At 39.7% G+C, this 15,954-nt stretch overlaps 1 protein-coding gene across 1 annotated transcript in view; it reads left to right on the forward strand.

The window, feature by feature from the left end:
- Window positions 1-287: 287 nt before the first annotated feature.
- The window catches only part of CLINT1 (clathrin interactor 1), a 35,896-nt gene continuing 20,229 nt past the window's right edge, over window positions 288-15,954 (forward strand). The window contains exons 1-6 of the mRNA XM_038413601.2: window positions 288-294; window positions 386-490; window positions 1,223-1,319; window positions 2,934-3,042; window positions 3,929-4,093; window positions 8,426-8,603. Of these exons, the coding sequence (XP_038269529.1) occupies window positions 399-490; window positions 1,223-1,319; window positions 2,934-3,042; window positions 3,929-4,093; window positions 8,426-8,603 (641 nt within the window). The 5' untranslated portion in view covers window positions 288-294; window positions 386-398. The remainder of the gene's footprint in view (window positions 295-385; window positions 491-1,222; window positions 1,320-2,933; window positions 3,043-3,928; window positions 4,094-8,425; window positions 8,604-15,954) is intronic.

The following is a 15,954-nucleotide window of genomic DNA, read 5'->3' on the forward strand; positions in this document are numbered from 1 at the left end:
GAAGTACTGGCAAATAATTGTGCAACATGTAAGCCTGCAAGCAAGCCAGATCTAGCTGAGGAAACTACCAATTTAGACTCTAGTGGTTGTTTCAATTTTAAGTTGACCAAAAGCCATTTTTACTGGACTGATTCAAACTTCATGTAATCCCTAGTCTCTCATCTGTATTCTTGAAGACTAATGGAATAGTAAAAACCTTCTTAAAGATAACTTAAATATGTTGTATAATGTCCTCGGGGTAGCTTCTTCACTAAAGATGTTTTCTTTCCCACCCTGTAGAGGTATCTCATTAAGGTACCCACTAGTGTCATTATTAAGTTTTCATGTGTTTCTCAGTTTGATGCTAATCTTCATGTGTGTGTTAATTTTTTTTTTTCCTTTGCAGCACCAATGTGGTTATGAATTATTCAGACATCGAGTCTAAGGTTCGAGAAGCAACCAATGATGATCCATGGGGACCTTCAGGGCAGCTCATGGGAGAGATTGCCAAGTAAGTGATGATTTGACTCAGCAGTGATAAAAAAAGATGCATCTTTATCCAGAAATGTAAAATTTGCTGCCAAACCAGCAGGGATGCCAGGTTGATAGAGAAGAGCTGACAAATAATTATAAATTAAATTTTAAGATTATATGCTGGAAAAAAATAATCAATCACCGAATCAGAAACATGTCACAGTGTACTTGCAGTGTGTGTTTTTGGTTTTGGGGGTTTTTTTTTTAATTTTTTTATTCTTGGTCTTACAATATGTATAATTTTATAGGGTTTTCAGAATAAAAAAAGATCCTATTTGGGGCCAGTTGCTTCAATACTTTTTAAGGTTTTAAGCAGAGTAAGATTAGCCAAATTTTTGCTCCTGAACATATGTATCAGTTTATCTCTGAGAAGGGCTTGGATAGTGTGATGAGCTAGTTATGAGGGGCACCACCATAGTCATGTTGTAGACATTAAACTATTGCTTTGAAGAGAATAGATTCCTCTTCTCTTCTTCCTCCCCCCCACCCCCACCCCCAAATTGATAGATACTCAGCTTTGTTTGAAATGGTGGTATGTGAAATACATCTGTATAAATAAGAAATTTTGGTAGCTCTTCGCTTGGAGTGTGATGGAATTACAATAGTTTTAGACCAAGTCTGCCATCTACTGTCAACATTTAATTGTAGCAAACTACTAGGGAAAACTTATGAAAATAATTGCTTTGCTCCTTTTGTTTAATTCTCCTAGAGCTACATTTATGTATGAGCAGTTTCCAGAACTTATGAACATGCTTTGGACTCGAATGTTGAAAGATAATAAAAAGAACTGGAGGAGAGTTTATAAGGTGTGTGTGTGTGTGTGCATATAAAATACATTTTTAGGGTGTGATTACTCTTACTCTGTGTACTGAAGAACAAACACTTAAGGTATTAATTTTAGTTTCATATCTTGATGCACTGTTGTGCACATACGTATTCAACTATGTTGTTTGTATTACCAAGAAGCTATAGTTACAATAAACTTCAGTTTTCTCCTGTCAGATGTTACTATTAACTGTTATAAAAGTCAAATTTCTGTTTTCTTTTGTTCTGCAGTATAGAGCTTTCTAAAAATAAGTTTTGTGTAAAATGCTTTTTAATTAACATAGTAATCTTATTTTACTGTTGCACGAGTGTCAAACAGAATAACATCTACATTTTTTACTTAAACAAAAGAAATATCATTTGCATGTATGCCTGTTGGTAAACAATTTTTCAAATTATTTGCAAATTCTTTTTAAGCATTCTAAAGGATATTGTTTCTAACTGGAAAAATTGTTTCCAAGTTAAACATCTTAAAACTTAATTTACGTTAGTATTCTGCCTGAAAAGAATCCAAATTTTCCAACTAATTTTGAAGATTGTATTTCATTTGCCTTTTGTCTTACTAGTGGTAGAGAAAGCACTGAACACCAGTTGACGTTTCTGTGTTTTTGAATAATTTGTGTAAAGTAGATCTTTTCCCTTAATATTGTAATGCTGTACTTCCAATGTAACAACATATGTAGGATTATATTGTTTTTTTTAGGGGATGGGGTGGGATTGGTACAGCACATACCATTTTTAAAATTTAAGGTTTAGATCCTACTGTGTCTTGTTTGAGGCTTAATTATATATAACAAGACAAAAATAATTCTAAGGCACACTCTGTTTTCTTGGGGTGCCCAATGCTTTGTACTCTTGTTTTCCCTGAAGTATATTGTAAATTAATATTTAATGCTATCATACGTACTACTTAATATTCTAAATTTAGTTGGAATTATCTAATTCTAAATTAGGTTTGAATATATTGCATTTTGAGTACGTATTTTAGCTGATAGACTCTGCTTCATGTGACTTTTTTTTTTAGATGGAACTTATTGAAGTTCAAGGAAGTTCACAATTTTAAAAAAATACTTTTTTTCAACTTTTAAAATTTTTGTCTTGAAGTTTCCTTTAAACTTACTCCAGAATACTGTGTTTTATACATGAACACATTCCTGTAGACAGCAACATAAATAAGTCACCGTAAAAATTGCTTTTAAATGAAAAACTTTGGGGAATTGAAGGGGCGGGGGGGATACAGGAAAACCTGTTTTTTGTTTTGTTTGTTTACAGGTTTAGGTTTGCTTTTTAAATTTCCATCACTATCTTTTTCTGATAAATTATTTTGTTTCAAGAATTAGTGATGATCTGATCTACTTTGTTTTTACTGAACAAATGCAATCTAAATTTGCTTGCGATGCTTATAAATGAAAAAGGGGAAGGAAAAAAGAGAACCTGATAAAAGGCAAATCAGTGTAATAGTTATTTAAAAGGGGAACAAATCTTGACATTGACTAACTTTTGGATTTTAGGATTTAGTTTTTTATTGCACTTAAAACAAATTCTGATAAAGCTTTTGGTCATGCAGTCATTTAGTGTGCTTTGTATTTTTATAGTCTTTGCTGCTCCTAGCTTACCTCATAAGGAATGGATCAGAGCGTGTTGTTACGAGTGCCAGAGAACACATTTATGATTTGCGCTCCCTGGAAAATTACCACTTTGTAGGTGAGCAATAGAAAAATCTTACAAGCAAATTAAAACAGTAGTTGAAGTTGTCAGTCACCTGAACCAGCTTAGAAGCTTCCCTGCTCTAATTAGAATGTGACTGTTGCCGGTTGTGTGAAGAGTGCAGAATCCAAGACGTGGGACCCTAGAGTATTAATTAGTGAAGACAAGAACTTGCAGAAAAGACTGGCTAATAACAACAGAACCAACACAACATGAGTGTTCGGGTTTATATTAAAATATGCACTAGAGACTGGTCCCCTGTGGTGTCCGTAAAGGAATAGCTTTAATCATATGGGAAGAAAAGGTTAGAGCTCCAAAACACACACATCTGTTTGAAGCTGGGGGGTTTTTTCCTCGCACCAAATAATATTTACAGTGCAAAGGCAGCAAGGCCAATGTGTGTTTTGAATGTGAAAGAGGCTGGCAAGAAGCAAATTTTAGTTTTTAGCTGTAAGCGCTTTAAAAATTCAGTTTTGCAGTGTGACAGAATTCTAGCAATTAGTGTTTCTAAAACTGCACTAAAAACTAAAAACTGGTGCTGCTTCTTAAAATAGGTTAAAATTGGAATAAAATGAGTGAAGAAAATAGTTTAAATCTGAGTCTGGTGGTTTTACTTCAAAACTTACTGCTGTTGATCTGTTAAAAATTAATGGTAGACCTTTCTAAATAAAAATTGTGCTTAATGAAAATACATGATTTAGTTGAGGACGAAATTTCAATTGAAATAAAATGTTATGTTGACCTCATATTTTAGACTGGTTCGGTGCATTTTAGGATTTTTCTCATAATTGTTCATTTTGTAACTTTTAAAATTTGTTAGCTTGTCTAATGCTCAGTTCTAACTGTTATTTCTGAATGTTTTCCCCTTTGCCAATATGTACAGATGAGAATGGAAAAGACCAAGGTATAAACATACGCCAAAAGGTAAAAGAAATGGTAGAGTTTGCCCAGGATGATGATCGACTTCGTGAAGAGAGGAAAAAGGCAAAGAAGAACAAAGACAAATACATTGGGGTTTCTTCTGACAGTGTCGGAGGGTTCAGATATGGTGAGTTCAGTGCTGTGTTGGTCAAGTAGTTGAGAAGAGCAATTTGCACCCAGTGACTTAGCTTGGTTTCGTGGATGTGCTGCACGGAGCAAATAAATACTACTTACTGAGCAAATCTTCCTGGATAAATTGTCCCTTTCTAAAGGACTCTTTAAAATATACCTGGCAATTTTAATACTCTTATCAAGCTAATAACTTTTCACATCCTTCCTTCTGGTACCTCTGAATAGAAATTAAATATTTTTCAAATGTCCCTGGGTGGTGGGAGAGAGTCACTTAAATGAACTAAATGGAGATTTTTTTTAATATGGCTGATGGTGATCCACTGACACTTCCAAAACTTAATTGATCTACCTAAAAATTGTCATGTAGATCTTTTGCCACAATAGAATTCTAATGAAAGTTTGAAGCAAATCAAACAAGGCATTCTGAAAATACAGGGCTTCCAGAAGAATTCTGTTTTTTTTTTTTTGTTTTTTAAATTGCTAATACCTTTTCACCTCTTCATAGCTGAAAAATGGCTTGACGTAGACATCCTACCCTTGTCTTAGCAAACTGACCTCGCTGAGTGCCTTTGATTTTGTTTTGGTGGTGAGTGTTTTGTGTTAAAGTAAAACAATGTGTACCTTAGGATATGCAAGCGGATCTTAAACTCCCCAGGTAGCATTATATGGACCTTTGGCATATAAGCCACCATATGTATGTATTTTGATATTCACATCAGGTCTGTGTGTTCTTGTTAATGTGCGTGTGGTGCTGCTTGCTGATCTACAATCTCTAATGGAATTCAGGGGTCTGCATCTGGTCTGATTTTTTTTTTTTTTTTCCTATTGCATGCGTTGGATCTGCAGTTCCCATGCGCACCTTAAGGAGCGTGCTTCCCAGTGCCAGCACCGCACCCACTTTGTCTTGATACACTAGGAAACTTGCCGCTGAATATGTACTGTGCTGCTTTATTGCGCCCACCAGGCCCACTCTGCCTTGCAAAACTGAAGGCAGGTCACCTGTTCAGTGTTTCAATGGGTGCTGGAGAAACTTAAAGGAACCTTATTTGAGCAACAGCTGGTATTGAAGCTTAGGGAACTATGAATTTAAGGGGGGGAAACTAAGCAGTAGCTTTGTCTTAAATAGTTTAAAGGGATATTCTAAGGTTAAAATGCAAAAATGTGTAAGTCTGTAAATGCCATTAAGGTCACTTGATCATTCATAACTCTGCATCTCTCCTTGACAATAGGTGTTCCAGAGCCTAATATGTCCAGGGAAGTTGCCCTTCATCTACAGGAGTGGTTGCCTAAAATCTAGCTTCATAGAATGGATAGGTTTTTTCTGACTTAGGCATTGATATCTCACATCAGGCCTTTTTTTGCCACGCTTTGAAGCTTCCCCACCTCTCTCTGCTTTGCTTAGATGATCACTCATGAGCAATGCAAGGCACATCTTTGTGCACCACTCCTTCCTTGGCCTCCTGCATGCTCCCAGTCCTGCCACAGTGAGGAACAAAACTCAGAGCGTGCATCTAAATTTGCAGCTCTGTGGTGTAGCCCAACATGTTGCATCTAAACCATCAGTCTGTCCATATCCTCCCTGGTATTACTAGAGATCAGGATATTTTCCACTAAGAGGAAAGTCCAACCCTCATGTTCACAACTTCTGAGTGCTCTTGTGCAGTGAAACCAGTGTGACTTCTCTATGCGAGAATGGACTGTATGTGAGGGAGGTGTGCCAGAAGTATGCATCTTCTATGTGATCTGGAGATTAGCACTGCACAAGCCACTGTGTGGCTCTGTGGACCCTTCCACCACAGTGAGGAGGAAGGGTACATGTAAGTGCCAGTGGGCTGAATCTTCTCCATGGTATAGGGAAGGATTTCCCCCCCCCCATCCAAATAAATAAGGTAGACAGGCAGTTCCACCATGCTGTAGGATAAGTGCCTCCTTGCAATATATTCCTTTGGGTTTTTACCAGAGCCCCCAGCAGGTAGCAATCCTCTTGTCTTATAGAACACTCATGGGCCACTGCCTCTACTTTCTTCATTGTTGTTTCCTATCTTTCTGTCTGGGTTGGCGCTTGTTTTACTCTGTCCAAAGATAACTTACCCACCCCATGTTGATCAGTGGAAAACTTCATTCCTTCTCCATATTCTCTTCAGCTCTTTTCACCACGTTTCCAAATCTGAACCTGTCATCTCATTCAAATGTATTTGTTTTTATACTAAAGGATCTATAATTAGCATCACTTCATTTATCACTATATTGAAGTGTTTGCAAGCATTTGCATCATCTTAAAATGCCAGTAAAAAAAAAAAAAAAAAAAAACCCCTTCAGGCTGAAATCTTACATACAAGGTCAGGTCTTTCAGCTGGAAAGGATATACAGAAAATGGATTTTTTGCAGAGGGATCCAATAGGATTTATGGGAGGGAAATAGTTTTTAAGATTCTTTTTGCTTTTTCTAAAGTATCCAAAAACATCAGCTTGGATTATTTTGTGAGTTTAAAAAAATGTGAACAAGCTATTTTTTATCATCAAAATAGCCCATGATTTTTAACAATGCTGTGTCAGGCTAATGTGTAACAAAGGTCTGGAACTTGTGAATAAACTGTACATAGGAAACTTTTTTTTACACAACCCCACCCAACTAATATTTCTTTTTGTTGTCTCAATCTACATGTCAGTACATCCGGCCTGGTTTTTAAGCTGCTTGTCAGCATTCTAAATGTTTATAACACACAAGGAAACACAATGTAAGTTAAAATATTTTAAAAAAAAAAAAAAGCACATTCAGTGCACACTGATGTGCTCTCTAGCACTTTCTCTGCTTCCTGTGATGGAGAGCACTATTGAGTACCTCGTTTGGTAGACACACACTCTTTCAATATAGTCTTGGTACATGTAAAATGGAGAAAAGGGTATAGGCAGCTGGATACTAACATTGAGCCATTTGATCAGAAAGCGTATATGTACTTGTCCAGATTCTGTATTATACAAAAAAACTAAGTGAGTCATTTTGATCTTCACATTTTCTTTTCCAGAGATTGAGATTTTTATTTTTGCATGTATAATTCAGGTTGGAGAGAGGCATAATTTGGATTCAGTTGGACGTTGCATATTCCTATAACTTATTCATTGTGTGTGGATTTAAAACTTTTAATTGTGCATGATCCTTGTATTTTTTTTTTTTTTGAAGTATCTCACAAGTTTCTTACGAGTTCCCAAATAATTTACCATTGTTGCTGCCTGCTTGCTAGTTCCCTTTCACTCGGGTAAAGCAATAAAAGTAGGCTGGTCAATGTCTCCTTTCTAATTTTTATGCACTATAACCAACATGTTCAAATGTTTGGTGCTTAAATTTAGGTACTTGAATATAAATTTAGGTACCCCATAAGTGGCTTAATATTTCCAGGATCCAAATACCTGCCCTATGAAAACCAAACCACTGATTGGGTGGCTAAAATTTTCAAACTTAATGCAGTCGTCATCATTGTTTCAGATTCCAACAATTCAAGGGGAAGTTTTAGTGAAAATATCAATTTTTTTTTTTAAAAAAAATAACTTTACTAAATCTCCATTTAGATGTGTACATGAACTATTTGCACGTAATTCAAGCAAAGCTATAATATTTTTTCTAAACTAACCAGCAGCTAGTTGGAGTTCTTGCTTCTCAATATTCAGAAGCAGATTTATTTTGCTGCTAATTCTTGATGGCAATGTAGTGTTGAGAAATGAAAGCACTGACTGGCTGCTAAGAAGGTAAGTTGCTGTACTTTCCTTAATGGTTTTTAAATCTTGTTGTTTTTGAGGGTTTTTTAACAGGAATAGAAATATTACCATATGTTTTCGTACTAGTCTGTTTTGGTGTTTGGTACTGTGCCTCTGTGTATTCATGAGCTTTTAAAATGTATAAAATCTTTGAAAGATTTACCACTTAGCATGGCAGCTTGGCCAGGAATGCAATATTGCACATTAAGTGACCATTATAAAAATGGCATGTTCCAATTCTGATAAGTTGTTTATACAGCCTGAGTTGATTCTCTTATGCTGCTCCTCCAGCAAGGTTTAACACTATCCTGATGTGCTATGCTGTGCAGTACCTTAAGATTGTATAGTTATCATAAACAAAAGCTTTTGAATCTGCATTCCTGCCACTTAATGATTGGCCTTACATGGTGTGCCTTGCTGTAATAGTGTTGATTCAGCACTGTGGGAGCTTTCAGTTTGCTTTGAAAACTCATAAGGTTACAGGGTTTGTGGGGGGTAAGGGGGGACGACTCCAAAAAGACTATAGGCTTTTTTGTGTGTTTATCATCAGTATTATGTCTTCACAAATTATATAGGTGAAAGGTATGATTCTGAGCCCAAGTCAAAATGGGATGAAGAATGGGATAAAAACAAGGGTGCTTTTCCATTCAGCGATAAACTAGGTGAACTGAGTGACAAAATTGGAAGCACAATTGATGATACCATCAGCAAGTTCCGGAGGAAAGATAGAGAGGACTCTCCTGAAAGATGCAGGTACTTTTACTGTGTTAAAATAGCTGTATCTATTCTGAATAGTCACTGTTGTTGTAAGGCTTAGTGGGTGTCTGCAGTTTTTTGCCACGCTTTCCCCTCCTAATAGAAATACAATTTGGGACCAATTTGTTGTGTGACCCTCTCCTACCCCCTTTACCCTGCTCTGTTGGTCCAGGGGGGCTATGTAGCTGTCCTCCCCAACCCCAGAGAATAAGAAGCTCTTTGGGTGGTGTAGAGCCAGCATAACTGCCCTGGCCCTGCAACTGCTTGTCCAGGGGGAGTCTGGCCAAAGTGCACTGAGCTCTAGTAATTCTCAGCTATTGCAGTGGCCTCCTGGGCCCATTACAGCAGCCTTGAAGCTGCTCTATTTTATGGCAGAGTTCAGGCAAACTCCTAAATGACACAAGAATAGGAGGAGACACGGAAATTGCTTATAGCCACTTTAGCCCCACCCTCCATTTTCATTGTTTTCACTGGGTTTCTGTATTGAGCAGATCTCAGGAAGAACAGAGATTTGGCCCACTTACTCTTGTACTTGAAACAAATGGTTTCATTTTCAGCTAATCTTTTTGTAAAATATGACAGATGTTTGTTCACCTGGCCACTAAATCCTCTGCAGTAAGAAAATAAAACTGAGGTGTGTGTGCCTACAGTATGAACTCTAAATGCAGTACGGTTCAACGGGTGTATTAAATTTTTATTATTGAGAGATCAAATCCATTCTTAATCTGAAATTGCTACAGAGAAAATGCTCATTTAAATAATTTTTTTGGGTAAACATCCTAAAATTGTAGGAATTCTAATACATCTTGCATTTACATGTATTAGTAGTTTTTCACAACACTAAGTGTGTTTTGGTTTTTTTTTAATACCAAGTAGTCCATCAGGGAAGTGAAAGTAAAACTAATGGTGGCACTTTTCAGAACAGGGCAATATGATCTTCCCCCTAGGACATTAATGAATCAAAAACTGGTACTCTAGGCACACATCAGTGTTCCCTCTTAGAATTTATCATCAATAGACTATAAAAAGAAAGGATCAGAAGAAACATGAACAACTTCAGATTTAACAATAACGGTACATTGATTTGAGCTTTGTCCTTATTCTTCAAAAGCAATTTTGCACACGAGAACATCCTTAAAGATCCTTAGCTATATTTCAGATGGAAAATGAACAAATATTTATCTTGATATTCCCCTCGTGTTGTCTTGTGCCACTGTGTTCTTCCTCCCACTACTGCTCGTTACCTGGGTGTATCTCCATCTCTGAGTGTGCCAAGCAAGCCCCTCTCCACCTTCTAATCCCACGCCAAAACAGTCATCTTTCAGCTAGCTTTCAACTGCTAATCTCTGCTCTACTCCAGTGTTTGTTTTTAATCTTCTGCACTAACCAGTTCTCTAACTTAATCATTTGCTCTTTCACACCTCATAATTATTACATCTTGCATATTTGGTTCTTATCCTTTCTCTTTCCTTTCATCTTTTACCAGAAATGTCAGCCCAGGGACAATGTCTTTGATTCTGTAAAGTGTCATAAAAGCATTTGGTACTATTAAATCAGCTTTTAAATAAGGAGTAAAAAGGGGAAATTATGCAACATACACAAGCAAAAATGCTCTTCCAAGTGGTAGTTACGGTAAGGTTGTGCCATCTAAGTCCCACAATGCAAAATAATCCAGACTTCTGCTAATATGCCATTTCTCTAGTACAAAAAAAACCAATCCAAAAGCATCTTTTTTGCCTGAACAGCATACATGTGGAGCCTAGTCTGGAAGCTATTACTTGTGCAGTGGGAATTGAAACAAATGGAAGTTTGCTCTGCAGGAGAAGCAAAGTCCTCAGGGCGGGTCCATATTGTCATAGGAATCTCATGATGTAATGTGTAATTAAAACCCAATAAAAATCCTATTGATAGCTATTTATGCTCTTAAAACTGTGGAACCTATTTTTATCATTTCCTGTTTCCTAACCCACTAATTGAATACTGCAGGTGCAAGTTCTACATAAATATTTAATGTCTAAGCATCAGTGATTGGAAGAAATTGGATTTTAGTAATTGTATGTGGCTTAAATTAAAAATCAAACACTGCACAGAATGGTACTTTGAAGAATGTGTGCAATAGATATGGAGTTTGTATCCTGCTATCCTTCTGAGTTCATGGAAATAATCTAAATCAGTGGTTCTCAACCAGGGGTACACATACTCGTGAGTATGCAGAGCTCTTCCAGGGGTACATTAACTCATCTAGATTTTTGCATAGTTTTACAACAGGCTGCATAAAAAGCACTAGCAAAGTTAGAACAAACTAAAATTTCATACAGTGATTTGTTTATACTGCTCTATACACATATACACTGATATGTAAGTACAATATTTATATTCCAATTTTATAATTGCATGGTAAAAATGAAAAAGCAAGCAATTTTTCAGTAATAGTGTGGCTGTGACACTTTTTGTATTTTTGTGTCTGATTTTTGTAAGCAAGTAGTTAAGTGAGGTGAAACTTAGGGATATGCAAGATCAATCAGACTGCTGAAAGGGGTACAGTAGTATGGAAATGCTGAAATCCACTGTCCTAAATCATTCAAATGTAGGGCTGGAAGGGACCTCGAAGTTGTCAAGTCCAGTCCCCTGCCCTGTGGCAGGATCAAGTATACTTGACTGATTGTCCAACCTATTTTTTAAAACCTCCAACTATGGGAATTCTACAGCCTACCCTGGAAGCATATTCCAGAGCTTAACTACCCTTATAGTTAAGTTTTTCATAATAGCTAATTGGTCCTGTCGATATTTGCTCCTTGAGGATGAGCGGTGCCGAGAGTCCCAGCCGGACGGAACCCAGACAGTCTAGTCGGCGTTGAGGCCAATCCACATGGACTCTGCCCCGAGTGGTCGCTGGGCGGTTAACAGCGTCGGGAATGTTCCCTCGACTGGTACCGGGCTGGAGGCGACTGCGGAGATCCCAGCAGCGGCTTGCCTCTGGAGCATGGGGACGACATCGGTGGCGCTCTGGGCACCGGCATGGACATAATGTCCTGGGACGTTATTTTTTCCATGTCCACTGAAGACAGGACCCCCAGCAATGGGGTTTCATCTGCAGCAAGAGAGATTTAGGTTAGCTAAATTAGGTTAAGTGGCCCACCGGCTCTTCTGAAGGTGGGGAACTCCCTAGGTGGACCTATTCGTGACTCGGCAGAACTAGCGATGCCCTGGTTCTGCTCTGGGGCAATCCGGGGAGGGGCACTGTCTCTGATGCCTTTCTCCTGTCCTGGTCAGGCCGACTTCTCTACGCCTTTCCCTCTAATCAGCAGGGTCCTGGAGAAGATGGAAGATGGACAAAGCCTGGGTCATCCTGATTGCCCCAGCATGGCCCAGGCAGTGTTGGTACAGGACCCTCAGGGGCCCGGCAGTAGCTCCGCAGTGGTCGTTGCCACTCTGCCTGGACCTGCTCTCTCAGGACCAGGGCTGCCGCCTCCATCCCAACCTAGCGGCTCTTTCCTCTCCACCTAGCCACTGAGCAGCCACGCCGTGAAGTAAAGGACGTGCTCAGAACAGGTTCGGTGCATCCTCCTCAAAAGTAGACGGCCCTCCACTCGCCGCACTTATTTGGTGAAGTGGTCCCATTTCTCTAGGTGGGCGGCAGACCACGGTGTCTCCCTGGTGGCCACTCCAATCCAGATCATCCTTGATTACCTCCTCCACCTGAGGGCCCAGGGCCTGGCGCCCTTGTCAGTCAAGGTGCACCTGGCAGCCATATTGGCCTTCCATCCGCTGGTGCAAGGGCACATGGTATTTTTCCCATGCTATGACTGGCCGGTTCCTTAAGGGTTTGGACAGTCTTTTTTCGTATTCTAGAGCCATGGTCCCGCAGTGGGATCTAAACCTGGTGTTGGCTCCTCTCACATGGCCCCTGTTTGAACCACTAGCCACATGCTCCTGGTCTTGCCTCTCGTGGAAGGTGGCCTTCCATCACGTCGGCCAGGTGAGACTTGGAGCTCAGGGCCCTGACCTCTGAGTCGCTGTACGATGTGTTTCATAAGGACACGGTCCAGCTCTGCCCACACCCCGCGTTCTTCCCGAAGGTGGTCTCTGCCTACCAAATGGGTCAGGACATTTTTCTACTGGTCCTCTGCCCCAAGCCTCATGCATCCAGTGAGGAGCGCCGTCTCCACATGCTTGATGTGCGGCGGGCTCTGGCTTTCTACCTCGAGCGGACCAAGCGGTTCCGAAAGTCCTTGCAACTGTTCGTTGCCTCAGCTGACCACATGAGGGGCCAGCCAATTTCCACTCTGTGGCTTTCCAATTGGATCACTTTGCACATCCACTCCTGTTATGAGTTGGCAGGTGTCCCCCCGCCACCCATGGTGAGGGCACACTCAACTCGGGCGCAGGCCTCATCGGCTGCCTTCATGGCCCACGTCCACATCCAGGACATTTTATAGGGCCGCCACGTGGTCTTCAGTTCACACGTTCACCTTGCTCTATGCGATCGTTCCCCAAACCAGGAATGACACTGGGTTCCGCAGGGCTGTCTGGAAACTTGAGAACTCCTACCCACCTCCAACAGATATAGCTTGGAATCACCTATTGTGGAATACACATGAGCAATTACTCGAAGACGAAAAGACAGTTACCTTTTCTGTAACTGGTGTTCTTCAAGATGTGTTGCTCATGTCTATTCCACACCCCGCTCTCCTTCCGGCTGTCGGAGTTGTCTGGCAAGAAGGAACTGAGGGTGGGGGGGAGCGCGCAGCTCCCCTTATACCATGCCAGGCAGTCACCATTCCAGGGATCGGGGGGGCACTCCTCCCTACAGGTACTGCTAGGGGAAAAACTTCCAGCACCAGTGCACGTGGTGAGCATGCACACCTATTGTGGAATAGACATGAGCAACACATCTCGAACACCAGTTACGGAAAAGGTAACTGTCTCTTTTATCTCCCATGTCTTTACATATGACACTCCTCATAATGCATCCCAGAATATCACCCTTTGTTGTAGCTGCATCACGTTATTGTTTCATTCCGTTTGTGAGCCACTGTAAACCCCAGATCCTTTTCAGCAATACTACCACCTAAATGAATTCACTTAAAAACAAACATCCTCCACAGTTTATTCGCAGTCTGTGAGGGTGCAGTAATGTAGAATTAATGTGCTGTTCTACTCCGAAAAGTGACTATGTAAGGGATACTGCCTCAATCCACAGATCTTCTCTGTATGTGTTCAGTCTCAACTGTTGATGTTACTGACTTTAAAATAAAGTTGTTGTTTTTTAAACTCCTGTTTGCACAGCAGTCAATACTGCTCTGGAAGGATGAGAACACACTCAGTCTGCCTTTCATCTCGTCATTAGAATGCTTAAAATTGCAGTTACAATCTTTATTTTTATTGATGCATGAACTAGAAGAACCCAGCTTGACTTTCAGATTCCAGGTCTAGTTAGAAAAAAGGTTTTTTTTACTTATATGCTGAACACTTGATCTAAGTCATTGAGAGAGAAATAGGAATCCCATCATACCATTTTTCAGAGCAAATTACACTTAAGGTATGTGCAGCTGTTTGTCTGCAGAGAAACTGGGCCTACAATTTGAGATATGGCTATTTTTGAACCTTAGAAGGAAAATATTCCTGTCTCACAGAATTGTTCCTTTCCCAACTTACCAGTATTGATGGCTTATTGGAACTGAAATGGTAGAAGAGAAGGCAATTCAGAAAGCAGTCGATAAAAAAGCCCCTGGTTTTCTGTTCGCTGGGATTTCCCCTAATCTTACACTTATGATCCAAGCCTGACCCCAGTGTCCTCGTTGCTTTGCACTCCATTAATGCTGATCCCATCCTTATGTACAGAAGCAGTATTTTCCAAATTGTCTTCAGATACCTTAATGCATCTGTAAAACAATTTCTTAATACCAAACAGGAATTCTTGAACTCTGTCCAAATTTATTTCTCTCGAACATTTTAAGAAGCAGCAGATGGCAAAGGAAAACAAAATGTGGTGTTGGTCTCCCATAAAACCATAAAGTGTCATCTTTGCTAAAGGTGACCTTGGTTTAAAGAGTGGTAATCCTTCCTTCTTTGTGGGCTGACTAGTTTGAGGCAGAATGCCTAAACCTAATCTCCCCCAGAATCTAAGGGACAGTAAACCATTTTCACTCCCTTTACTTTAGATTCTCTCCCCTCACCCCCGCCCTGGAAGAGACCAGAGGCTAGAATTCAGCTCCTGACTGTTATGTGAACATGCATTGCTCATATCTTTAATGATTCAATACAATACTAGATGAAACTTCTTAACATTCACTATGCAGTTCTCACATGAAGCGGTGCGATTTTATAGGGATTTATTCTGTACATAGTAAACACACTTAAAGTGAACATTAATCTATAATGTTTCATTGCTGTTAATGTGACCATCAAAGAAAAATCAAAACAAATCTCCTGAGACATTCAGTTTGAAGCAGTACAGTTTATTATAGAAAATTGGGCACTGTATATTTTATGTCCTACATTTCAGAATATATATTTAACCTCTCTGGAAAACTTTCAGATACAACACATGTATCCACCTAAACGTCACTTCTCTAATGCTGTAGATTTTGGAGATCAGTTGACCACTCAAACCTTTTTGTAGAGCTAGAATTTCTGGTAGTGCAGCAGTTAAGATGGTGTAGATCACTAAAGGGTCATCTCTGTCTTACTCTTGAGCAAGTAAGATTAACCTTACTACATTCCTCTGAAACTTGTGCTATAGTGTAATATGGGCATACATCTGAAGCGTATATTTCATCGGTGGATGTGGCAGCACCTGCACTTAACATCTCCTCTTCCTCAAATTCCCCAAAACACATGCACACATTAGGTACTGGGGACTGCACTGATGAGATTAACAATTAACAATAGTAATTGTATTGCAGTAGTACCTAAAGGTCCCAATCAGGGTTGGAGACCTATTGTGCTAAGCACTGCATGAACACACAGTGGAAAGACCCTACCCCCAAAAGAGCTTACAGTCTAAGCCAGGAGTGGGGTGACTAAATGATGCATTGCATTAGTGAGCTTGCCAGGTATCTTTGGAGACTTGGATTAAAATCCTGATATCACAACTGAAAATGATTGTAGAGGTCTCATTCTATTCCTTCATTTGTGCATGGTGCTAATAGTACTGTAGGCTCAGAGGGCCAAGAGCTGGAACAGCTGAGAGTTGCTACAAATCAGGGATTAGGTGCATTGGCAGAGCTGTGTGAGAGTCTTGCACCATACTTGCTTGTATGTCTGGCTAAAGTTAATGCTGTTAGTCTTTGGAATACAAAATGGAATGCTGGACATTTATTTTGAGTGATCGTGAATTGAAGCA

This window comes from Dermochelys coriacea, chromosome 8 (assembly GCF_009764565.3).
Source record: "Dermochelys coriacea isolate rDerCor1 chromosome 8, rDerCor1.pri.v4, whole genome shotgun sequence".
Classification (NCBI taxonomy): Eukaryota; Metazoa; Chordata; order Testudines; family Dermochelyidae; genus Dermochelys; species Dermochelys coriacea.